The sequence below is a fragment of the Mangifera indica genome, chromosome 3 (genome assembly GCF_011075055.1).
Source record: "Mangifera indica cultivar Alphonso chromosome 3, CATAS_Mindica_2.1, whole genome shotgun sequence".
NCBI classification, from domain to species: domain Eukaryota; kingdom Viridiplantae; phylum Streptophyta; class Magnoliopsida; order Sapindales; family Anacardiaceae; genus Mangifera; species Mangifera indica.
The window spans coordinates 11,380,992-11,406,680 of NC_058139.1; the positions used below are offsets into that span (position 1 = coordinate 11,380,992).

Here is a 25,689-nt window from a genome sequence, read left to right on the forward strand (position 1 = left end):
ATGATATTAAATTTAGGTAATAAAATACCTAATAATATAAACATGATATTAAATTTAAATTTTCTAATATAAATATAATATTAAATTGAGGCAATAAATTGTCTAATAAATATCAAATGTACATGCGCACGCATTACAATTTATTGTATAATAAATATAAATAATCTAATATGAACATGATATTTATTGCCTAAATTTAATATAAAATTTAATAGTTTTTCAACATTACAATTAAAATGCACACGCCTTCACATTCTTAGTGGTCAATTTTCGATTGACTTATTATTAATTCTCGCAACATTTATTTGCATTTGATTGTGAATGCAAATGTATGTGCCCATGCGCTTGCAAATGCGCTTTCTATGAATACACACAATTTTCTTCTTCGTCAACAATAACACAATCTGACAAAATTCGATCAAATATACAATTAAATATGCAAAATAAATATCACAAATAGATCAAAACTCTAACACTCGTAAAAGCCACCACACTCAACCCAATTTTCATCAATCTAATTATAGTTCAAAAACATCAGCAATATTATACAAACTCAAGGGTCATCGAACTGATGACAAAAAATGAAATCGTTAGTATTGTGTTTGTTAGATGTTCGAATTGCAATAATAAAGTTGTCGATAGTGTGTTTTCGACTTAAGTTTGTGAGGTTTATGTTTACTTAGAAAATAAAATGTTTTAGTTTTTATTAGATTTTGATATTAAGTCTATTTTTTGCGTTCTCGTATCATTTGGGAATAGTATAAATAATGATATATTATCAAATAATTAAATAATTAAAAATTAAAGATAAAATAATATTTAGTCATATAATAACACATTATTATTTATGCACATAATTTTATTATTATTTTAAATTCATATCCCTCAACTCAAGAAGTCAAGAAAATTATTATTAGGTGATTAACTTTATTAGACCATGCTTTAACTTTTACATTTATTCAAATTTTAAATTTTGTTAGTATTAGTATTATTATTTATGAGAGACAAAAAAATAAGTTCACAACAATTTAATCTACAAAAGTTTATTTCTTTTTTTTTTTTTTTGTTGGGGAAGGGATTCCTCAATAAAAATAGAGATAGAACGAGATTAAGAATGACTAAAATCTTAGCGGTCAAAGATGAGATAGAAACGAGAATTAATATGTCCTGACTCATCCCCTCCCTTGTTTGTCCCCTTCTATACATATTTCCTAAATCCTTACATATTAATTATCATTAAAAGTTTTGAATTGTTATAAATATATTTTGACACTTAATAAATATTTCATTATTTTTCTAATAGTAATAAAAACAAGAAAGGGAAAGAAAGTTTTCCTACAAGGATTCCCCATTATTCCTGTATTGAGGAAGGGACGAGAATAAGAAAAGGTTCTTCTACAAAATGAGAACGAACATTAAGATATTCGACGTCTATCACTTTGTTTGTCATCTCTAGTTCATAACGGAGCAATGCTTTGTATTGTATCCCCAAGTACAAGGGCTTTTTAGAAATGTGTTTGAAGGTGATCCACAGACTTTAGAAGACAATTATAAATCAACTGAAGAAGCAACTCAGAAAAGTCGACACCATCGAGGAGTAGTTGTTTTATCCTCCAAGTCTTTGATGAAAATATAAAGCTAATTGGTAAAGGCACAGAGTAGATTGTTTTATAAGTTAGTAAAAAACAATCGTCGGAGGTAAAGTCAAGTCAAGTCAAGTCAATGCATTCATGTGCATAACAGATGTCATTCTCTTTAAGCACGTAACTAAAACATTAAAACCCCTGTTTGGCTCCTTTTCCACTTTAGCTTTTACTTTCTCCCTTTAACAAAGTAAAGCATGAGATAGCAAAACTAACGAAATATTAAAATTTAAAAAAAAAAAAAACTTAAATTTGAATATCAGTCATATTTATAAAACCCAAATTTATCGATACAATTGTTATGGATCTGAATATTATGCTATAAAATTTATTTATTCAACCAAATCTGATGTAATTCCTTACTAACAAAAACCAGAAAAAGGGAAAGCGTGGCTCGTCATTCTATGAACAGGAGTTTCATGGCAATTGAATAGCTCAGAAAGTCATGAGTAAACTCTAAGAATAAGTCTTATTTGTGTTTCACACGTCAGAGAACTTTTCTATTGTTTCTTTCCTTATCTCACAAGTTAATTATATGTTAAGTCGATATTCGGTAGATAATTAGGCACCCTACTCTCACCAAATGCATTTATAATCTCATCATCCCTAATTGAAATAAATTTATGTCTTAATGTATTGACCTTTATGGGGTAATCTTTTATTATCATAAATAAATCTCCGAATAAATTAGTAAAGGAAAGGCATGTCCTGGAAATTGTAGGGAAGATGACCCTGAACATACTCCACGCAAAAAATACTCTGCAGACGAATTAGTGGTTGGCTTTCAATTTCAATGAATTTTCTTCAACCTTTTCCTCATAAGACTTGACGCCATTTCCCCACTTCAATCCATCCATATTTATTAAGACTTCCAGTTTCCCATACTCCATTCCTCAGTAACGCTAATTTTCTCCTAAACCATTTTACACATACTTTTCAATCCGCCCGTTCCCAGACCCCTAACATTTTTCTGGAATTCTGCTATCTTACTTGTTAATATGGAGATGATGATGGATAGTATTTTTCACACCCCTATCTCACTTGTTGAAATTGTTTTAGTTTTGATTATTGTCAGAATTATACTTGAGGACAGCTTCTTTCGTCTTAATTTTATGATCGCACTCTTCCTGCATATAATTTCCCATCTCTGGAATCTCTGGAAACTCTTATGTCAAAAAACTGCAGATAACAACTCACCGGAACAAATTCAACAAGTGACAGAGAAACCGGAAGAGATGATCAAGTCTTCTGTATCCGCAAATTTAGATGATGAAGATAAACAATCCATTGAAGAAGTGAACATAACAATTGAGAAATTGATCCTACTTGGAGAGACGTTAAATCCAAGCGAGATTGCTTCTCTGTTTGCAGAGGAGGAGGTGAGCCTGGAAGAAGTTAAAGACGCCTTTCGCCTGTTCGATGAAAACAATGACGGTTTCATTGACGCAGGTGAGCTAAGGAATATGCTTTCAAAACTAAATTTTGCACAGGCTTCAGAAGCTGAATGCAAAAGGATGATCGGTGCTTTTGATGATGACAGAGATGGACGCATAAATTTGAACGAGTTTGTGAAACTTCTGGAGAGTAGTTTCTCCTGAATAATTCTGAGAACTTCCCCGGACTTGGAAGATGATTGATGAAGTAGGCGTAGTTTTGGTAGTTACAAGCTGCATTAATCTTACAAAATCAGATGCAAATAAACGACTTACTCGGAGGGATCCTGTACTTGTCGTATAAATTCATCATTTTGAAGATGCCATGTTTGTATATATAAATAAATAAATAAATATAAAAATTCTGTCCAATCCTGTAGAAATTTTATACGATGTTAAGTAAAGAACTATTTAATGAATAATCATATAACATTCAGCACAGTGATGTCTAAAATTTAACAAAAACTAAGTCAAAGTCTTCAACGAAGAAGAGGGGGATCATCTGAGGGGACAGGGGAGACTCGTGAAAAAGCTTCTTGCGTTAAGTTTGGTTTACAGCAAATGCGCGTAATGTAAGGTAGACTTTCCCCCCGAGTAATGTTATTAGTGAGGAGTTGACTAGCCTATCTAGACTTGTCCATGGCCGGCCGGTCACCAACCCACCTTAAAACAAAGGCGCATGGCGTATAGCCCTTAAATCGTGCCTCCATAGGTTTTTGTGCCGGTCGATCATCCAATCAAGCCCATTTTCTTATTACTGGATATCATCTTATATGAATGTACACATGCACCTTAACATTTCACGGTTAAAGATAATAATTTCAATCCGAATTTAAAGTTTCTAATTCTAATGAAAAAGAAATTCTTTGATAAAAATGAAAAAGAAAATGGAGATGAAAACCAAAAATATCCTTGCAATCGAGGACAAGGATACATATGTCTTTTTCCCTCCCCATCCTACTTTCATCTTGTCTCGGTCCTCGTCCCTGTCTTTGTCTCTTGTCTCCATCTTCATCATCATCTTTTTATATTAATATATTTATTTAAAATATTAATATATTTTTATAGTTTTTGATTATTTATATTTTTTAAATTTATTTATATTTTTGTTGTGTATATTAAGATGATTAATATATGATATTTGAAATAGTTGGTTGATTTTAATTTTATTTAATTTTATTATTTAATATTTTTATGTTATATTTAAAGAGTATGAGGAGAGAATTTTTCTCCGCGAGAATAGGGAAAGAATTTTTCTTTGTGAGAAAGAGATGAGAAATCTTTGTTATCCCCGTAACAGGGACAAAGATGGGGATTAAGATTTTTTTCCCCATTACCATCCCTCTTCACAACAAGAATTTACATCAAATCCACCAAGATTCATTTCCTTATAAGACATATTGGAGGATTGAGATTATCATACTCAGATTATTCCTACACATTCCCAGATTCAATCTCATCACAAAGGGAAAAATAAACATACAACACATTCATCTTACTTGGCATCCGCAGGATGAGTTTTAAGCTATTTTACATCCCTAACTATCGGGAAATCTCCTCTATGGTCGAAAAATTTTCAATGTCAGTCTTGGGGTGAAGAAATCATGTTCATCTTAAAAGCGCCCACTTTGTGCCCTAACATACCATTTTAAACATTTTCAAATTTGAACAAACTTGATATGAATCTAACCCATATAAAATTTAATTTGAATCTAACCCTACATATATTTTTATACACAACCCCGTTGAACAACTTAAATTTATAACTTAATCATTTTCATTATACACATTAATCAATAATAACCTCAAATTAATGTGAAAAGACACAATTAGCTTTGTTACATATCTACCAATATTACTGAACAAATTAGTTATGACATACATCATACCTTAAACAATTGTTAGCATTTTATACAATCATTTTGTTTGTTTTTATCGCATCAAAATCCACAAAAGGTCCAACACTCTTTTTCTATGAGTCTTAGAAAAAAGTGTTTTTGCTGGAAACATGGTTCCTTCTAAAGTCAAATTATTGATTCTAAAAATCGTATTAATAAGAAGTACATCAAATTATGAATATAATTTAGTACAAGAAATTAAAAACTATCTAATTATTATGAGCAAAATGACGTTTTTAAAGTGATTAGGGCTATTACTTAGAATTCTGTATCCATTGTTATGATCTCTCTCATTAAATTTTGGTAGAGTTACTTACAGTGTGTATGTTAAAATTGTCATCTATAAACCTTTATATAATATTCAATTAATTAGACCTAAAATCGGGTTATATATATAATTACATGATTGAATGTTAAAACCCTAGGGTTAAATATACCCATATGTCAGATTGACTTACGTGCAAATAATGTGGTTGGCCACTATATGCAATCTGTATAATTAATCACTATATAACGAGTAATTGCATCTTTAGTGTCTTTTTTATGAATTTAACTAAGCAGTTTGACAACATAATAATAATAAGACAAATTAATATTCAATTACTCCTGCATACAAATAATTACATGATATAATATCTTTAAAAAATTCTAATTCATGACAAAAATCAAAGTGATAATTAAAAAAATTAAATAAAAATATTTTTTTAATTTATTAAAAAAAATCTCTGTATTTCTGCTGAGTCATTCTAATCGTCAAGTGTCATTTCTAGCCTTTGGAATTTTATTTTTTATTCAAAGATGTCTTTTGCTAAGATATTGTTAGAAAAGCCACTTGTCACCTTTTCATAGGACAGAGATTCCAACGTGGCACGATCTTCCGACCATCCTATAAACATTCTAAAGATCTTCCTACGTGGCAAAAAGGGTCGCACAGTATCTTTAAGACCCAACTACAACAAAGAAATAGATTTAAGGATGTAGCATCAAGATAAAGAGATAACGCCTCATACTTCTCAATGGCTAATCCAAAACCCATAGACGCATCTCAACCGTTGGATCAATGAAATCAACACTTTCAACCACAACCACAGGTGTTCCTACAAAGCCATGCATTCAAACATTTCATTTTTATCAGCTAACACTACTAGATCTAGAACAACTGCTCTACCGATCTTCCTCCGCTTTCTTCACAGGGATTCTAGTCGGAAAATATGGCAACCGTCACAACACAAGCCTCGGCTGCCGTGTTCCGACCATGCGCTTCCAAATCCAGGTTCCTCACCGGTTCTTCCGGTAAATTAAACAGGGAAGTTTCCTTTAAACCAATCACCTCATCGTGGTCATCAACTTCTTTCAAAGTTGAAGCCAAGAAAGGAGAGTGGCTGCCGGGTTTGCCCTCACCTGGTTACCTCAATGGAAGGTACAGAACTCAACTCTAAACAACTTAAAGACAGAAAATTTCACTCTTGAGGTTATTCTAATTTAGTTCATTAGAAGCTAAAAATTGTGTTTTTATGTATGCAGTCTTCCAGGGGACAATGGATTTGACCCTCTGGGTTTGGCTGAGGACCCCGAGAACTTGAAATGGTATGTTCAGGCAGAGCTTGTGAACGGACGGTGGGCGATGTTGGGCGTTGCAGGAATGCTGTTGCCGGAAGTTTTCACCAAAATCGGAATTGTTAATGTGCCCAAGTGGTATGACTCTGGGAAAGCTGAATACTTTGCATCGTCAACGACCCTTTTCGTAATCGAGTTCATTTTGTTCCACTATGTGGAGATCAGAAGATGGCAAGACATTAAAAACCCAGGAAGTGTGAACCAGGATCCTATCTTCAAGCAATACAGCTTGCCTCCTAATGAAGTTGGCTACCCTGGTGGCATTTTCAACCCACTGAATTTTGCACCCACCCTGGATGCCAAGGAAAAGGAAATTGCCAATGGTAAATACTCCAGAAATTGGATTATTTAATTTTATCCTTTTAGCAAATAAGTATTTGTATGTGCTTGAGCTAATGATATGTGATGTTTGAACATGCAGGGAGATTGGCAATGTTGGCATTCTTGGGATTTGTGGTTCAACACAATGTGACAGGGAAAGGGCCATTTGACAACCTCTTGCAGCATCTCTCTGACCCATGGCACAACACCATTGTTCAAACGCTAAGGGGCTACTAAATCAGTTGTGTTTCTTTTGTAACCATTTTGAGTGAGATTTGAGCATCAATGTAAACATGGAACCTTCAATGTACAGGGGAACTAAGATGGCATTTATATTATTGTTTACATTAATTTTCCCAGAAAAAAAAAAATTAGTTTCTGAAGTAAGAATTGAATACATACATATATCTGCTTCAAAAACCACCACCTAATGATAGACCCATTCTAACCATAACTATGATTTTACTATGTTTTCTACAAAAGTATAATGTACAAAAACCCATCCCTATCATATAAAACGTATTTACAGATGATCTAGTGAGCATGTACTATTTGTACACCACTAACAGCTAACATGAGCACTTGACAAATTAAACAAACCATCTATCCTTTTCTCAGATTGCAATTCTTAAATCACAAATTTCATCTGGTAACAGGGCAAACTCCACACATAATGGTTAGCAACAGAAAAACTTGTCTAATGCACATCAACTTCGCAGCTATCAGTCGTCTCATCCATTTAAAAATATGTTTGACTCAGGAAAGTCAATTTTGTGGCTGCAAATACAATGAAATAAACAGAAAGTATGTAAGACAGACAGTCTTCAAAAACTACGGGCCAGAAACTAGCAAGAAATAGACACACGAACATGAAAAACAAGAAAATTCCTTTCATACAAGCTTTATCTTTGATCAGGAGAGTTATACTTTACCCTGGTTTAGATATGAAGCCCATTCCAAGACAATAAGAAAATAAAATCAAGAGAGAGGGAAAACTCTTGAGTGTAGCACAAATTTATGGAAATGGCTTACATATCATGTTTTTACATGGAGAGCTATAATTACTAAATCATTTAGAGAGGGCTCTTTTTTTAAAATGAAATAAATGATAAAAATATCCATTAGTATAAGATTTTTTTTTCTCTTATTTTCAGTCCTATAATAGAAACACCACCTCCTTGTACTTTATCTGTGAATTCCCATGGCACCAGAAAATTACTCAACTTCACTAGAAAAGTGAATCAAGCATTTTCTTTAGCAGCTCAACTGAAATAGCTAATGAAATGTACTGGGTCTAAAAGCTAAGATTTTCATAGTTTTTACACAAAGTAGTCAACAAGTTTATATTTCTTAATTTAAAATAAAAAATATATTAGCAGCAGCTTCCAACTATTAGGAGAGTTCATCCATCTGCATCAGTTAATATAGCACATTCTAAATCATAAGAATATTTATTTGTCTCTCATTTCTACTAGAAAAGGGTTTAATGAAGTGAAGCTAAATTATACTTCGAATAAGAAATGTATCTTCATCTTTCTATTTCAAATTTATTGAAAGAATACGCATGTATCTGCATTGCTAATCAGGACTTAAAATAGTAGGAGAAACAGAGTAATCATTATGATTGCAAAGTGATTGACACTGCAGAGTGCATTAAAATCAATATGACTCTTCATTTTCAAGTACCTAATAGTTAGAAAATTATGACAATTGGCTACAGTTAGCAAGACTCAGTAGTAAATGTATGGTCCTTGCTCCTTTGTGAGTGATTTGCACCAAAAGAAATAAAAGGATTTTAAACGTAGTAAAGGAGAAGAATTTGGTGCTCTATGGGGCAAAACCAAGTTGTTGGCATCTCTTTATATCTTTGTCTCCAAAGCTTGAAGACATATTGTTCTCTCTCTATCTTAATTGATTCGGAGTTGTAAGTTTTTCTGGTCTTCCGATTCATTGTAGCTGTAGCAATCTCTCGTTTTAGTTTTGTTCTAGCTACTCAGGTTACACAGGTTCATGATAGTTTTTGTAAAGCCTTAACCCTAATTAGATGGGTTCTATTTGTAATAGTGGATACCTGATCCACTATAAGCTCTTTTTTGTTCTCTGTAATAATACACAACTCTATTTCCTAATCCCAAAATAAAGTGTAAAGAGAATGAACCACTGCACCAAGAAGTACAGTAGGTAATAAAAGCATAATTATATTCCATTTTACTAACAAAGAAGCCAATGTGTTTCTACTAATAATAAAACTATATACACCCAGTTTTAAGTATCCAATTAAGTACTCAGATGATATATCATCACGTAATTGATGATTTTGAATTAAGGATAAAATAACACTTAATCACATAATGACATATCATTTAGATACCCAATTACATACCCCAAACTGGGTGCACATAGCATTGCTCACTAACTAATAATGATAACAACCTCTTTCACTCATGGATACTTTTCATCCAGTAAATGATACATGATTCACAAGTTAACTCAAACAAAGCTAATCAGTCCATGATCAATGATCCCAATCCTTTGTGGAATTCAGAAAAGGGTAAAAATTTAGAAATAAACTTACCTGCTGGTATGAGTTATCATCAAACATGGAAATGCCACAAGACCCAGATGCAGAAGCCCAATCATGTTGCTCATTGCCATACACAGGTCTAGGGAATTCAAAGTTGCTGCTGACTTGATAAACTGCCGGATTTCCTTGCAAGTTCATCTCCATCTCAGGCTTCAACTTCTTATTATCTGGCATATTCAAACTACCATATGGAGGGTATGAAAATTGCTCCCCAAGTTGTAGACTCAAGCATGCACCAGTACTCAACTCATTCAAAGGATCACCTCCAAGTACCATATTATCAGCTTTCCCTGAGTTGCCAGCCTCCATATCTTTACCATTGCCCAAGAAACTAGAATAGCTTGGTATGGGGCCATCTTCTGAGCACCCCATATTACTGAAAACACAAATACCAGTGGGTTACAAGAAACAACAAAAGGAAAATAAAATCTATAGTTGATTCAGCCATAAATTAAATAAGAAATGAAGAAAAAAAATCACAAACAGACAAGAACATGAGTAAAACTTCATATTATTAAAATCCAGATTGCCATTCAGCAGTAAACTAAAGGTACTGGGACATGAATTTTCAAGTTATCTATACCACCATAAAACTCACCTTCCAGGGAGGAAATTTGGCTCATTTTGTACAAAAAGATGTTGACTGTCCGTATTTGGAAGCCATGATAGAGGTTGCGTTTTCTGTACGCCACCCATCATCAAAGGTAAATGCATTCCATTCTAAAATGAAGCGACAAAAGTCCATATTAGATTTTGTGCCCTTCGTGTTTATGTGTCTCAGAAAGAGAGCAAGCAAGAGAGACTAATGACCCAGATAAAGAATTTGTATACCTGACTGGTAAAGTCCAGTGGCATAAGCTGGTGCCTACCGAAATTTTCCTGCCGGTACAGGAATATCAGGTAAGTCAGTCATATCAACTTATTATAAGTTACTATTACAGGCGGGTAAATACTTTGCAATACTTCAAAATCTTTCAAACAGAATTCAAAATATAAGTTCTACAATTTTAACCCATCAAATGATAATTAACATCTCAGAAGCCTGTTCTAAATTGTCAAGTCACAAAAAAAAAGTTACAAGATCTGATTATGAGCCTTTTGACATCAGAATAGATAACTATTTCCAATTTGAAGAGTCGACCACCAGTCTCGACCCAATAAATGTTTAGCAGGAATTAAGATCCTTTTACTTTTTCCAATAGTGGATTGTTTTACTACCTTATGATCAATTACAGTGTCCACCATCTTCCTTAGACAATATGTAAAGACAATTGAAATGCCTTCAAAGTTGGTATAGAAGTAAATATTGAACTAGTGAAAAGATTTTATGACTATTTTATCAATGAAAGCTATAGACACGTTGATATGAATTAACTAGATTTCCCAAGGGAAAGGAATATTGATGAAACATTACAAATTGTCATGTGATAATGATTAAATGAACAAATTTCATACCTTGTGCAGACGAATGCGATTAATTGAGTCTCTTAGTGAGTCTTCCATCTGCCTAAGGTGCTCCATGCTGTTGACATTGCTAGGATTACTCCAATAGCTGAAAGAATGGCATTATGGAGTAAGAAAGGCACAAGAGAAAATTCAATATACTTAATTCTAAATAGCCAATCATATATTTTCAAGTTTGCATTTATATGTCCTGCTTGTCATAGTATACAACTATGGAAGCAGTTAAAAGAAAAAAGAATAAGAGGGAAGCGCACATATGCTGGGCAGTTATGCTTGATAATATATTTTGACTTCGCAAATAATATAGAAAAACTTTTCTACCATGCACTTGTTTGACAACGGGCCATGTAGGTAAACAGAAGAAGAAATTAAACAAGAATAAGCTGATGAGGCTAAATGTTAGATTGCCAGATGCAAAAGAGTTCAACTTTGGCAGAATTTAGACCTTAGCGTTTTCTAGAAAAAAACCAAATTGTTCACAGAATATATACCTAGAAGCCAGCAAATAACTGTTTGATCCTTAAGTAGCTTCTTTATGCACCATCATATCCCATGGATGGTGTGTATTTGTGTGTGCTTCCACGTGCAATAAATTAATATCAGTCAAATAATAATTAATGTGCTAATTATGTGAATGAGCTTTGATCAGTGAAACTTAATAATGCAATTAAAATCCTAATTAAAGATTATGATAGGATTAGGAAATAATGGAATTGAAATCATAATTAAATATTATAATAACATTAAGATTGAATTAGTTTGAGAGGATCAAGGAATTTAATAAGTACGAATTAAGATAAGATCTCAGGTTATGAAAGAATAAAAGGGACACAGCAGTAGGAATAAAGAAGAGAAGAAAAATATTGTCTTTTATGCCACTTAGGCAGTGGGCAGCCTGTTAGAGTTGATTGGGAGGTCTCTGGCACCTCAAATGGCCAAAAATGGGAGGCCCCAACTCCTCAACTTGCCGGTTTATCTATTGTAAATCCCCTTTGTCAAGAAAAAGTGTTTCTACTCTCTTTATTGTTTTTGTTTTTACCCTTTTCTCTCTTTTTTTTTTTTTTTTTTGTGTGTGGAATAATTATCTGGGATCCTATCAAATTGACAGTAAATGTGAACAGTTGAAAATTGACTGAAACATTTTATACAGAACATTCTTTTTTTTTTTTTGCAGTCCACTATTGAGTAACTACCATTCTCTGAAAACTTACTCCAAGTCTCTGACTGCTAAAAGGAACAATTCTAAAAACAAGAAAGTGTCACTCAACAGGCAAATACCAACAAGGGACACTAGTAACTAAATTTTCATATATTGCCAATTAAAAAGGATGCAGCAGATGATAAAAGAAAACAAAATATTAGAAAAGGTCAGGCACAAAGCATTTAATTGGAGCCACATTTTAAAATCAAAAGATAAGAATATAACCCTCCAAAGCTCTTACCACTAAACTATGGAGCTCAGACATTCAAAAGAATTAAATATAAATTTATACACAACATTAATTTTAAATCACAGTGCCATAATCAGTGAGTTCTTATTCCATATATGTGTCATGATATTATTAGATCCACAAGACCTCCAAAAAAACAAAAATAAAGAACTCTTGTATAACCAAATCTCAAAGGTGCACCTCAATCTAGTGTGTATTTCAGTAAGTTGAGCTTGCAGTAGTCTTACTTGATCTGTCAACTCCTACAGATAACAACAAAATGATTTTATTGACATGAAAAAGTAAATTCAGGATATAGAGATAACCATAAATATTGACCATGCTAAAAAGGGAGTTGTACCTCAACTGTTTGAGTGCTGCAAAGACAAACAGATGGGATCAGTAACTTCAAAAGACTTTACTCAAAACAAAATCCAAAACTTGACAAAACAATCAATACCTTGCCCCCAAAAAGTCCTGAATATTTACATCATGGTCCAACTTCTTAAACGTTTTCTTCAGAACCTATACTCTCAAAAAGAACACAGAAAATGTTAGTCTGAATTGGCAACAAAGTGTTGATACAAAAGAAATGCAAAATATGTCTAAGATATGGGCTCCAATCGATCTTACTTCAAGGCTCTCCAATTTCCTGTAGCAGTAAAATGGAAAATACTTAGCCATAGTGCATAGCAAATTTAACTAAAACAGTCAAGGAAAAGTGGGGTCATAACCTCTGTGTTGGTTTGATCATACCTTTTAGCTCTTTCCTGAGGAGTTAATTGAGCAAATCTAGTGATGACCTCTTCAATATTGCTGAAAAAACAAGAAATACAGAAAATTAATTATATGGAATATAATTGAAAAAACGTAGTAGAAATATTTTATTTTGGAATCAAATGTTATTTTCCTTTTGAACTTTTAATGTGAAATCATTAAAATTAAGTAAAAAAGGCTCTTATCCACATTGTTCAGAGTTCAACAGAAATAGAAAATTAATCACTTATTCTCAATATTCCAAGGCACTTCAAGAACTTGCTGTTGTACTTGGAATGCTACAAACTTGGATGGTGAAAGTAAAAAACCATTGCTTCAGTTGATCCCAACAAAAATGACTCATAAAATATAAAAGAGACATGGAAAGAAGCAGTATTTTTTCTTCACCATTTATATTATGCACCCTTTCCATTCAAAGTGCATAAAAAGATTGGCATAAGTTTTGTAAAGAATACAGGAGGAAGCACTCTTCATTTCTTCATAATATATTGGGCAGATTATTGCTATATGATGTGGCTCTCTCCATCCAATCTAAACTTATATTTTATGAATGCAAATATAACATGATCTCACAAAGACAATGATGACAGAACAATCCCTGAAATGCATTCTACAGTAAAAGGGCCAATAAGAGTGGAATTGTGAAACCTGCGAAAGGAATATATCCACTCTCTAACAAAAATTCATCCTGTGATTGTAAATGCATTCTACAGTAAATGTTTAGCAATTAGTGAAGGAGGACTTCTATAATGATCTAAGATAGATGATAAATACAAGAAAATACAATGGTGTTATTCCAAGAACTTTTAATTTGATGATTTATGCAAGCTCTTCCTGAAAATCAGACCACTAAAATCACCAATAATAATTTCCAGCTGAGCAAACCATTCATATTTGCTTCTCAAAATACCTTCGCTGTCCATGGAATAATGTAGGCCTTCCAGTCGGAGAAAACATGAGAAGGACTATATCTATGTCACACAATATTGATAACTCCCTAGCTTTCTTCAGGATCCCATTTCTTCGTTTCGAATAAGTCACTTGCCGGTTGCTAGTGCTCTCTAATCTCTTTATCTTTAACTTAACCCTTCCCATCCTGCAAATTGAATAATACTCTATAACCCCTTCAAATTCCCGATATCAGAAATCAATTGATGTGAGCCAGAATGGTTATTTACTCACTTTAATTTGAAAAATATAAACTTCTCCAAGTGAAGCTCTCATCCCAGGCACTATCACTGTATAACCATTTACTTTTCACCAAAACTTCAAACCCATAATTTGCAACAAAGAAAACTTGAAATTGAAATTGGTAATACACATAATATGAATTAAATTTGGCAACACCCAATAAACAAATTACTGTGGGGCTTTTACAATGTACAGAACCAAAGAAAGGTTGAAAGACAAGCTTTAAAACCCAGAAAAAAAAAATAATAAGAGAAAAGAATAGAAATTTACAAGCAAGCCAAAAACTATGTATCTGTGTAGCAAAGCTTTTTATTTTTGAAGAAAAAACGGTGGAACCCAGATGAGAAAAGAATCAGAAGAAATAAAAAGGGAAAAAGATAAAGCAAGAAACAAAAGTAATGGGCTTACAGAAATATGACGAAGGGCCAAGAGGTGATTTCGGTGGTTAAATTGAGCGCGACCAACCAACTGCAAATTGTGTAGAGAGAGAGAGGGTCTGTTTGAAGTGTGAGCAATGGGCGGCTACAACTTGAAATGATTAAACTACGTTAACCATCAAAATTCTAAAATTACCATCTTGCACTCGCTTTCCTTCTTTATCTCTCTTTACTTGAATTTCATTTTTCACAACTTGTTTTCAATGAACCAAATTACTATGAAGTTGAAATTTTGTTTTGGAGTTGGATTTTCAAATAATATATTTTTCTTTTTTGGAAATTAATAAAAGGATAAAATATAGTCACCATTTGAAGAGTTATACAATATAGTCAAAACATTAAGTTACGTGCAAAAATACATTTATTTAAAATTAGATTCAAATTAAATTTATTTAAATTTAAATTTGAGTTTGATTAAAACGAATCTGAAGTGAGTTAGACTCAAACGAACTCGAGTTCAAATATAAAAGTTTAATATTTTCGAACTTAAACTTTAAAGATATTCAATTCATAAAATTTATGAGCTTGAAAATTTTGATACAAATTAACTAAAACGATATCATTTTAACCAATGTGTATCATAAAAACATTGTTTTAATATTAAACCAAACTCAAAATTCAATTAGAACTCGAACAACTTTGTAACAAGCTCGAACTTAACTTTATTAAGTTTGATTTGATTTATAATAATTAAGTTCAAACTTGATTCGAACTCGTTGAGCTCACTAAAAATAAGCTAAAGTTTGGCTCGTTTTGAGTTAAAAATTTAATTAACTCGTTATTAAAATGATATTATTTTAATATATATTGATCAAAATGACATCGTTTTATATCAAAAATTTTAATTTACGAACTTGACGAGCAATTCAAGCTTGAGCTAAAAGTTGTATGCTCAAGCTCGTTTAGAATTAATTTATTTTAAACTTATTTAAATCAAATTTAAATTCGGTTCAAATCTAGTCGTTGAATTATACCCATGAATTTTCAATTACCCCTCCACCATGCATGATTTAAATGTCGATAACTAACAGAATATAAACTTTCATTTAACGCCCCACTTGTGGAAAAATTTAATAAACTTTTTACCATGCAAGTCCCCCACCATGCATGAAACACATATGTAACTGTCAGAATATAAAATTTCAAAGACCCCCTCATCTTGTGGAAACTCCATTAGCCCACCTCATATGCACACATATACCTATGAGAAATCTCATTTAACTGCACACTTTCATTTGCTCCCATCATGATTGACTTGCTTACTAGATGCAAATCATGCAAGGTGAAAATTTCGTTAAAAAAAAAAAAAAATCCATTGATGTTATGCCCGGTGGCACTATTATTCGATTCGAACTTTCTTCAATCAGAATAGCATTTATACAACTCAACAAAAACACAATCAATTCAATCTATTTTACAAACAAACCTTAGAACCAAAAAATTTCAATTGCATACCTATGACACTTCTATTTTCAGTACAAATTAATACAGGTATATCTCTACACCCTAATTATTAAAAGATTAAGTTGAACAATTTACTATTTTTTTTCTTGTTTATGCATGTAAAATTAAACAAATGTTTGAGATTAAAGGTGAAAAGTCGGTATGTGCAACAACATGGTATGCAAGGTGTATGTAGGTTATTGAGATGGGTCAAATTGAATCAAAAACAATTTTATATATTGGGTAATTTTAATTAAACCTAATATGTTGACTACAAAGGTATAACATTTAAGAGGGAGATTATTTTTGTATATGCACCTCGAAAATGGCTATTTTAATTAATAACCTTCATTGATTTTTATTGACAAAATTACACCAAAGGTTTGGTGCAGGCGACAAATTCCCACCTAAGTTTGAAAAGTTCAAATTTCCGCCTATCATTTACTTATGTTATTGATTTTGTTTGGCTTCAATGTAAATCATTGTTTTATCCTTTGTTAATATGATGATAAAAATGTTCTCACCATTTAATACATATTTCAATTATCAATATGTCTTTAATTTATAAAATTACAAAAATACCCCAAACAAAATTGATAATTGACCAATTTATCTTCTAATAATATCTAATTTATAGATTTATTCTCTTATAATTATACGTATAATTTATTATTTTCTTTTTCTAAAAAATAAATTTCCCTTTTTTTTTTTTCTGCTCTCTCGTCTTTATTAATAATACGATTGTTGACCATTCTCCTTCACCACCACTCTTCCATATTTTATATTCTTAAAAAAATCTCTTATTAACCCTAAATTTATATTTATTGAAAAGAAAATAGTAAGAAAAAGATGAGTAAAAGATAGATGAATATTTATTAAAAAAAATAAGTGACAAAAGAAAAGTGAAGATATGATAGTGGAAAAATAAGTGAGAGAAAGAAGACGAATATTAAAATTAACATATAATAAAAAAGATTAATGAAAGAAAAAGAGGGAGAGACAATGATAGGAAATGAGATAATAAAGAATGATAAATGTGTAAATATTTTGGATGAGAGAAAATTATATATTTTAAAGAGTTTTTTTAATTATGGTTTTTAAGTTTATGTTACAAATATTTTTTTAACTTTACCCATAACATAATTTATTAATAGAAATATATAACAAATAAAAATTTAATCTTTTCAAACTTAAAAAGTGAAAGTTTACTATTTCACCAAACCTTAGATAGAATCATTCGACCCTTTTTTTTATGTACTATCATATTATAGGGTCAAAATGACTAATATTTGATCGTGTCTTTTTCTTTAAAATGAACAAAATAGTTTAATTCAATTTTTGAATAGCCTATTTAGACAACCGTGTGACCTAGTACAATATCAACAGTAAATCACATTGCCATTGGACTATACCATAATTTATTTTGAAATGAATTTTAGTCCCATTAAATTCATCACTCATTTTAATTCTTTTTTTTTTTTTTGGTTTAAGATTAAATAATTTTTAAATACATTTATTTTTGTTTTAAATTTTGTGATGAAATACATTACTAATGCTATAAAGTACGGTATGAATTTAAAGAAAAGAAAATTATAAATGTATTTGATAAATTATGAGCATCGTGTCCACAAGGGATGCAATTTGTCATAACATCTGTATTGATGTGTATCATTAAGTAATTAGATAATTTTGAAACACAGATAAAATAATATTCAATTATATAATAACATATTATATATATATTTATTTGTAAATTTAAAAAAGAATCCGTGTAACATTGCTTTTTTTTTAATCTTAGTCAATTAACTTTTTGTCTTTTTAAAAATGTTAATCTCAATTCTTACAGTAAACTTTAATCTTTTCTCTAACCGTATAATTACACATAATGGTTAAAATACAAATGCTAACATTCATAAAAGGTTTAGAACAGTGCTATGTGTAAAATAAGGTATACAATTTTATTTATAAATAATAATATATTATCATATAATTAGATAGTTTTAAATTAAAAATAAAAAATATTTAATCAAATAATAATATATTATTATTTATGTATAAAATTATATTTATTATTTGTACATATAGTTTTATTTAAAAGTTTATCCAAATTCCTTCTAAACCCATAAAAGGAAATCCAGAGCCAGTCTCATATGGAGAGGACTCAGCCATGCCAAGGTTGGCATCATTCTTGAAAAATATAAAAGAACCAAGGACTAGCGTTTGTATTAGTATATAATAAGGTATCACTAGAAAAAAAATCAAAAAATGAATTTTTTTGATTGTTTAATTTATGGGATTAATTAATAATTAATTATTAATTTGATTGATGATTGTTTAATTGCTGGAGATATGGGAAATCTTCAACAGCTCTCGTCAAAAACCCCCAAAAGTCTTGTTTCCACGCTTCATTTCTCCTCGATTAGCACATCAACATTACCAATCTTGTCCTCAAACACTGATCATCACCAAATAAACCTAAAGAGCATTGTCTCGTCTTCACGTCTGCATTAATATTATAAAATTCTCTAAAAGCAGGGTAATCAAATCTGGCCAAGGGATAATTAGTAACAATAGAGAGAAGCTACTACAAATTTTATTAATTATTGATGATACACTGGCCGATGTATTTTTATAAAATTCACCAAAAAGAGGAGGTGGTAAATGCCCACTACCGCCATTTCCGTTCTGCCTTTTCAAAAGACGGCAGATCAGAAACCCTCCATAATCAAATATGAACCACAAAGAGCCATCTCAATATAAGCCCTTCACCATTTTCACACCCCCAAAACAAAACAAAACAAAGAGAAAAGCACTTCACACTTGTAATTATTCATACTTGGTAATTGGATTATTTTCTCTAACTTCAGGTTGGGAATTGCTGGCCACTGAAAGTTTGGCCAAAGGACCAGCTTGCCGGGGCGACATTGTAAGATACTAAACTGCGCCCATCACTAGTTGTAACCTTAAAGGAGAGGCTTTGTCCATTGAGATAAGCGTTGCTTTGCCAGTTTTGGCCCCAGTTTCTTGACATGGGTTGCCAACCAGTTTTTGACCCTTTTATAGAGACAGCATGAACGTCACCAGCACCTCCAACATTTGTGATGAGGACTAAATTGAAGTAAGAACGGCCGTTGATTGTGAATCGGATGCCTCCTTTCTTTCTGCATGGTACCCTGCATTGTAAATTAATAATTAGGAACCATTTGTAGAATTAGAGTTAATTAGATCGTTCAAAATGGCCACCTTCTATAGGCAACGGGTACTATTCCTGCTCTGTACTGAGCAATTCGTAGAAAAACAGGCTGAGAGAGGTCGAAATGTTGCTGGGGAGGGTTGCACCAGCCACCAGCATTGTTAGGGAGGGCATTGTTTGGCGGGCAGAAGTTAGTGGCAGTAACCACAATTGAGCCAGGGAGGCACCATTTGGGATCACTGGCGCATCTAATCTCGAAACAAGCTCCACAGCTCAACCCATTGTTGAAAAGTGCAGTGCTGAGAGCCGCTGTGTTTGTTCCATATCCCTGGCTGTATAAGTTCCCATAACCACAAGCCCCACCTGCAGAAAAACCTTTCAACAATTTAATTTCTTTCGTAATTTTAATCAAATGGGGTCATTTTTAGGTGCACCACAAACATGTAACTCACCCATTGTACCAGAGGCATCACCCCCACCATAAAAAGTGGCATGAGCATTACTCCATCTCTCGCCATTCCCAAAGACAGATGTTACTAGAGAAAGTAACCCCACCAAGAGCAGATCAAAAAGAGCCATGATCCTGCACAAACGAAGCACCCTTAAGACTCAAGCACCAAAGCGTTAAAAAGAGGGAAAAGAGATGTTGTATTACACAAAACACAAACCTTTACTGTGTGTGTTTGTTTGTAATTGTAATATTAGAGATCCTAGCGCTAAGAGGTCGAGGTAATGTGACTTGTGTAGCTGGTGAGGTTGGGGGGATAAATAGTTGGAATGGGCAAAAAGGAACTCTCTTGGGCCATACGCAACCAGCTGACAATAATTGAGCTGTGGGGACCTGAAATAGCCAGGTGCACAAAGGTTTCTATGTAGGCAACCGAAGCCACTTTTCTTGAAACCACGTGGTTTTGAACTTGTCTGTGTGTGTTGATGGTGTTAGCAACAAGAGTTCGTCTCCTACATTCAAAGATTCCACCTTCAAGGCCAGAAACAGTTGGGTTGAGTGGTTTTGCTTTTTGTAGGTTAAACTGCCAAGCTAGCCCACAACTAGATAATTAGTATTTGTTAAGGGAAAATCTCCTCTTTTTATTATCTTCCAAGTTGTTAAATTAGTGTTCATGTGGTGGTGAAATAAGAACATAGAAAGATGAAAATCATGGGGCTTGAACAGGATACTGCATTCAATTTGCTTTACAGTTGATGACCAAACTACCTTAGGTCCAATCCAAAAGCATGTTTGGAACCCACCAAGTTTCTGCAAGATGCTGATAATGTTAAGTTCTTACAAAGCCATCAATTAAGACTTGAAATCTAACTGTGTGCTGTGTCAGATTGTGAAGATATCTTTAATGGAAAATTTGACTGACTCTTTATGTTGATGAGTCATCATTCAATGCTATCGGAGGAGTTGCAGAAAGCTTGAGAAGAGTCGGAGAAGTAGAGAGAATGCAAACATCAGCACGTGGGTGATGTAGAAGATGATGCATGGAGTTGTTACATCGAAAAGACCAAGCTCATTGATTACACGACACCTATTTGCCCAATTTGCATCTTCGAACGCTGATCACTGGCCAAGAAATCGGTTGGGTATGTGGATATTTATGATTGCTTAGAAAAAAGAGAAGCCTTGCATGGTCATGGTCCCTCAATGATTTTTTCTCCATGACTCCCATTTCAGTACTCCGCATTTTTCTCTTTATTAGTTGCTTTTTCAGTACCATTTTTCACCGCTTCTTCACCTGGCGGCTGTCTTGTTTTTTACAATGCCATGTTGGTTTCATTACCACTATTGCATTATGTTTAGGCCAAACGACTATTTCCCACCCAAGGTTTGATGTTTTCTCAAATGTCCCCCCTTTAACTATGAAAACATCAAACACCCATCCATGGCCGGTTAGATTTAACAGAACTCTAACGACTAAAATTTTTATCTCTTTTTGCCCCTCTAAACTTTAAAAACTAAAATTTTTCTTCAGTCTAAGTTTTAAAAAATCGTAGTTTCACCCTAGGGTTTGGTTTTGAAATCTCCGACAACCTCTCCGGCTCCATTGCCAACGACCTCTCCCTCCCGAAGCAACCTCTCCTTCCAGCGATCTCTTTCCTCCCATTTGGAGGTCCGATCGGCATCGAAGACTTTTTGGGAGACGAAGTCGGAGACGCCTTCGTCTCCCAAGGAGTCTCCGACGCCGATAGAACCTCTAAATGGGAGGAAAGAGATCGCCGGAAGGAGAGGTTGCTTCGGGAGGGAGAGGTCGTTGGCAATGGAGCTGGAGAGGTCGTCGGAGATTTCAAAACCAAACCCTAGGGTGAAACTGCGATTTTTTAAAACTTAGGCTGAGGGAAAATTTTAGTTTTTAAAGTTTAGGGGGGCAAAATATATTCAATTTTAGTTTATTTTTAATATTATAGTGAAAATGACTATTTTACCCTTACCACTGTTAGAGTTTTGTTAAATCTAACCGACCATGGGTGGGTGTTTGGTGTTTCCATAGTTAAAGGGTGGAAACTTGAGAAAACATTGAACCTTGGGTGGGAAATAGTCGTTTGGCCTTATGTTTAAGTATAAAAAATTGGCCAAAGGACTCTGTCCTACCCAAGGTATGCTTTTTTTATAAATTCTCCCTATTAACTTTGAAAATCTTATTTACTCAATCATGAACCGTTAAAATTAACTGAGTCCGTTAGTCATATCATTCCCCCTCAAACCCTAAAAATTAACAATTTCCCTTCAACCCAAGTTTTCAAAAACTGCATTTTCCCTTACGGTTTCCAAACCTTCAGATCCAATTTTTCCAATGCCAACCGGTGATCTCCAAGCACTTACTCTCCCTCTCGACAACCACCCTTTCAGTCGTACATCTTCCGACACCATGTGGCGTCTTCGTCTCTGAACGAAAACGATTAGTCTTCGTCTTTGAACGAAGACAGTTAGTCTTCGTCTCGACAAAGATGCGTCATCTTCAGCGACGACGCCACCTACGAGGGGAAACGATGCATGGTCCGAAAGAGGAGGCGCTAGAGAGGAAGAGACGTCGTCTGGAGATCATCGTTCATTGCCATGAAATTCAATCCGAAAGTTTGGAAACCCTAGGGGGGAAAATGTTATTTTTGAAAACTTAGGTTGGAGGAAAATTGTTAGTTTTTAGGGTTTGGAGGAAAAAAAAATTAATTGAAGTTTATTTTTAATATTAGAGATAAAATAACGATTTTATTCTTGAAACCGTTTTTTTTAATAGTCTATAGGCAAGTAAATGAGATTTTCAAAGTTAAGGGAGGTGGGGAAATTTGGAAAAAAAGCATACCTTTAGTGGAAAAGAGTCCTTTGGCCTAAAAAATTCATCAAAACGTTGTAGTCTTCATTTTGATTTCCCATTTTAAGATGGATTGAAGAGAGAGCACACGTAGCAATGCAATTTACTGATAATCTTTGGATTCTTTATTGGTATTCGAAAACTCAAGTGGTTTGTTTGTTGTTTACTCAATGTTACTTCCTTTTCTTTCAACCGGAAAAACAGAAAAAAAGAAAGCAAACTGGGAAAAAAAAAATCAGAAAAAAAGAAAGCAACCTAGAAATTTAGTTGGGTCCATTTTCTTGTCTCTAAAGTCTTTGATCTCTCAACATCACCAAAACAAAAACGGACATGCCGGTATCAATCCCCAAACCCCTCGCATGCTGAGCGAGTTTTCTACCATCTAAGCTACATTCCTAGATGGCTTAATAAAAATTTAAGTATAAATTCAAGATTAAAAGTTAACGTTGCTCATGGTTGATTATTTCTGGATATTTCTCCATGGATGAAAAAGAAAGCAGTATGGTTATGGGATAATCTTCATCCCTTTACTCAGTAGAGATTGGGACTAATATTCAAATCAGCTAGACGCTGTTGTCCCTTTATTTAGTAGATTGAATGGGTGAAAGTGATAGAGGAGACAATGAGGTAGGTTAATTTAGTGTGGATGTAAATCTCAGTCAATTAAATTGACTTTTGGACCATGAGAAGATTCTATCAGGATCATGAGTGTGATTGTACAAAACCAATTGCGTTTGGGAATTTTCTAAGTTTTTAGACTCGTCAATTTAAATAATACATATTTATAATACGTAAATGATTTTAACTTAAAAATAAATTAATAATTAATTATATAATAATATATTATTTATATATTTAAATTATATAAAAAAATAAATACATAATATTGCCCTTAAATAATAAAATTTTCTTTTGTTTTAGACCAAATATTCCCCTTTTTTAAGATTAAGTATTCCCAATCTTAAAATCAAATGATAATACTATATATATAAATAATAAATATAATTTTGTATATAAACAATAACATATTATCTTATAATAGAATGATTTTAAATTAGAGATAAAAATAATATCTAATTATATAATAAGATATTATTATTTATACATAAAATTATGTTTATTATTTATATATATAATTTTATTGAAAATCAAAGCACAATAAACATTTTTTTGTCTAATTTTATCGATAGTTTTAATTATCCTTCTTGGAAATACTGCAACTCTTCTTTCTTCTTCATCTTCAATTTTCATTTTACCATACATCTTGATGCTGTCCAACTATCTCTTCTTTTTTATTTGTAAGTTTCAATCACAAAATCGTTGTCTAAATGAAGCTCCACGAACCATCACTCTTTTAATTGGAATAACATTATTTTGATGTGATTTGGACTATAATTACATGAGAATAGTGCAATTCTTATTATAATTTATTTTTCAATTAAATTTGTTCAATTGTTAATGAAACTAGATGAGAATTTCGTTTGTTCGTTAGATGATTTTTCACCTAAGTTTGTCTACTTTAATTGAATGTTAAAAAGGGTCTTTTGTTTAATTAAGTGATCAATGGAATTTGTTTATTTGATTAAATATTTAATTAGGATTATCAATAGTAATTAATGATGCTAATAATGTTATTGATGATGATAAAGAATGGAAATAGTAGTGTTATTGCTGAATTTGTTAAATAAATTTTTAAAAAATAGTTTTGTCATATTAATATTACAAATGTATTTTTCTTAATTTTATATTTCACCTTAAAATTTAAAAAAAAGGGGAAAGATGATAATTTATCCTTTTAAAGTACGAACGTTCATCTAAACAGAAAATATGGTGAAAAGTTACTTACTCTCCCTTTAAAAGATCGCATTTGAATTTTATAAGAACGTCTTTAACCCAAAACATATATTAACAAAAGGTAAAATATGTGCACATTCTATAGGTAAAATTTTATATACAAATAATAATATTTTATTATATAATTAGATAATTTTAAATTAGACATAAAAAAAAAATTAATTATATAATAATATATTATTATTTATATATAAATTATATATATATAGTTTTATTGATTAGCAAAACAATTTCTATGTACAGTAAAAAATTTGGAAAAAAATAGTTTTTTATTTATGTAAAGTTGAATGGTTAGGAGAAAATTAGCTACAAAAATTGCTGGCAAATTTACAAGTAGAGTCATGTGCTGGAACGATTTTGGCATCCACGTGCAACAAAAAATCAATGGGCACGTAGAGATTTCAACGCCATCAACTTCAGCCTCACCGCAGCGGGAGGCGGTTGCTTCATCATTAAGACAATTTTGCCGTGACTCACATGCCAAACCAAATTTCCACATAAATCTAATAATAAAATAAATAATTCCTCACCCAAATTTTAGTATAATCTCAAAAATATATCTACGATAGTTTAAAAACTCAAATATTCATTCATAAATTAATTTCTGTTAGAATTTTCAATTAGAGATAAAAGTAAATTTGTCATTTTACCATTAAACTTTAAAAATTTATATCATTTCTACTTTTAATTTAGAAAACTAATAAATTTTTCCAATGAAAAAATCGCTTATCGCTCTCATTTTTAGGTTTAGGGAATTTGGCCATAGATCTTCTTCGACGAAGATCGTCTAACGAATGATGATCCTTCGCATCCAAATCTAAACAACAAAGCGTTGTTCAAAATGGAAAGAAGCAACGAAGTATCGTATGGAAATATCGTCCTTAGTGGTGGTCGGTGTTTGTCCTTTGTCATTCCTCGTGGTTGGATTTGAAAGATGGGTAGAAAGCATCAGCCACTGACTAAAATGGTGGTGACTAGAGAAGGAAAACAAATCTTAGAGATGAAATATAAACTTTTCAAACTTTGAAAATAGGGGGTGAAAGTGCTAGTTTTTAAACCCTAAAGAGAAAATAATATTAACTTTTAGGGG

The 25,689-nt window shown here is 32.3% G+C and overlaps 4 protein-coding genes across 7 annotated transcripts; 2 read left to right on the plus strand and 2 right to left on the minus strand.

Annotated features, from left to right (window-relative positions):
* Nucleotides 1-2,284: 2,284 nt before the first annotated feature.
* LOC123210030 (probable calcium-binding protein CML45) lies at nt 2,285-3,397 on the plus strand. Its single transcript, XM_044628187.1, has 2 exons — nt 2,285-3,092; nt 3,184-3,397. The coding sequence occupies exons 1-2, from the start codon at nt 2,642-2,644 to the stop codon at nt 3,195-3,197; spliced, it is 465 nt and encodes a 154-aa protein (XP_044484122.1). The 5' UTR covers nt 2,285-2,641; the 3' UTR covers nt 3,198-3,397.
* Nucleotides 3,398-6,088: 2,691 nt separating this feature from the next.
* LOC123211740 (chlorophyll a-b binding protein 4, chloroplastic) lies at nt 6,089-7,245 on the plus strand. Its single transcript, XM_044630601.1, has 3 exons — nt 6,089-6,394; nt 6,499-6,914; nt 7,013-7,245. Exons 1-3 carry the CDS (start codon nt 6,186-6,188, stop codon nt 7,147-7,149), a joined length of 762 nt encoding a protein of 253 aa, XP_044486536.1. The 5' UTR covers nt 6,089-6,185; the 3' UTR covers nt 7,150-7,245.
* A 112-nt stretch (nt 7,246-7,357) lies between these two features.
* Nucleotides 7,358-14,909, minus strand: LOC123211738 (agamous-like MADS-box protein AGL65). Of its 4 annotated transcripts, none has more exons than XM_044630597.1 (13): nt 14,767-14,897; nt 14,350-14,433; nt 14,078-14,263; nt 13,147-13,206; nt 13,024-13,042; nt 12,851-12,915; nt 12,752-12,767; nt 12,592-12,653; nt 10,952-11,048; nt 10,328-10,375; nt 10,095-10,216; nt 9,488-9,872; nt 7,358-7,689 (listed from the first exon to the last, which is right to left on the minus strand). In XM_044630597.1, exons 3-13 carry the CDS (start codon nt 14,260-14,262, stop codon nt 7,678-7,680), a joined length of 1,071 nt encoding a protein of 356 aa, XP_044486532.1. In that variant the 5' UTR covers nt 14,263; nt 14,350-14,433; nt 14,767-14,897; the 3' UTR covers nt 7,358-7,677. The 4 variants fall into 4 exon arrangements, with proteins under 4 accessions (XP_044486532.1, XP_044486535.1, XP_044486534.1 ...); XM_044630600.1 differs by having other exon boundaries at nt 14,350-14,405; nt 14,767-14,882; XM_044630599.1 differs by lacking the exon at nt 14,767-14,897 and adding an exon at nt 14,464-14,750.
* Nucleotides 14,910-18,799: 3,890 nt separating this feature from the next.
* On the minus strand, nt 18,800-20,762 carry LOC123212468 (expansin-A1-like). Its single transcript, XM_044631626.1, has 4 exons — nt 20,100-20,762; nt 19,884-20,014; nt 19,482-19,794; nt 18,800-19,411 (listed from the first exon to the last, which is right to left on the minus strand). The coding sequence occupies exons 2-4, from the start codon at nt 20,008-20,010 to the stop codon at nt 19,102-19,104; spliced, it is 750 nt and encodes a 249-aa protein (XP_044487561.1). The 5' UTR covers nt 20,011-20,014; nt 20,100-20,762; the 3' UTR covers nt 18,800-19,101.
* Between the last annotated feature and the right edge of the window lie 4,927 nt (nt 20,763-25,689).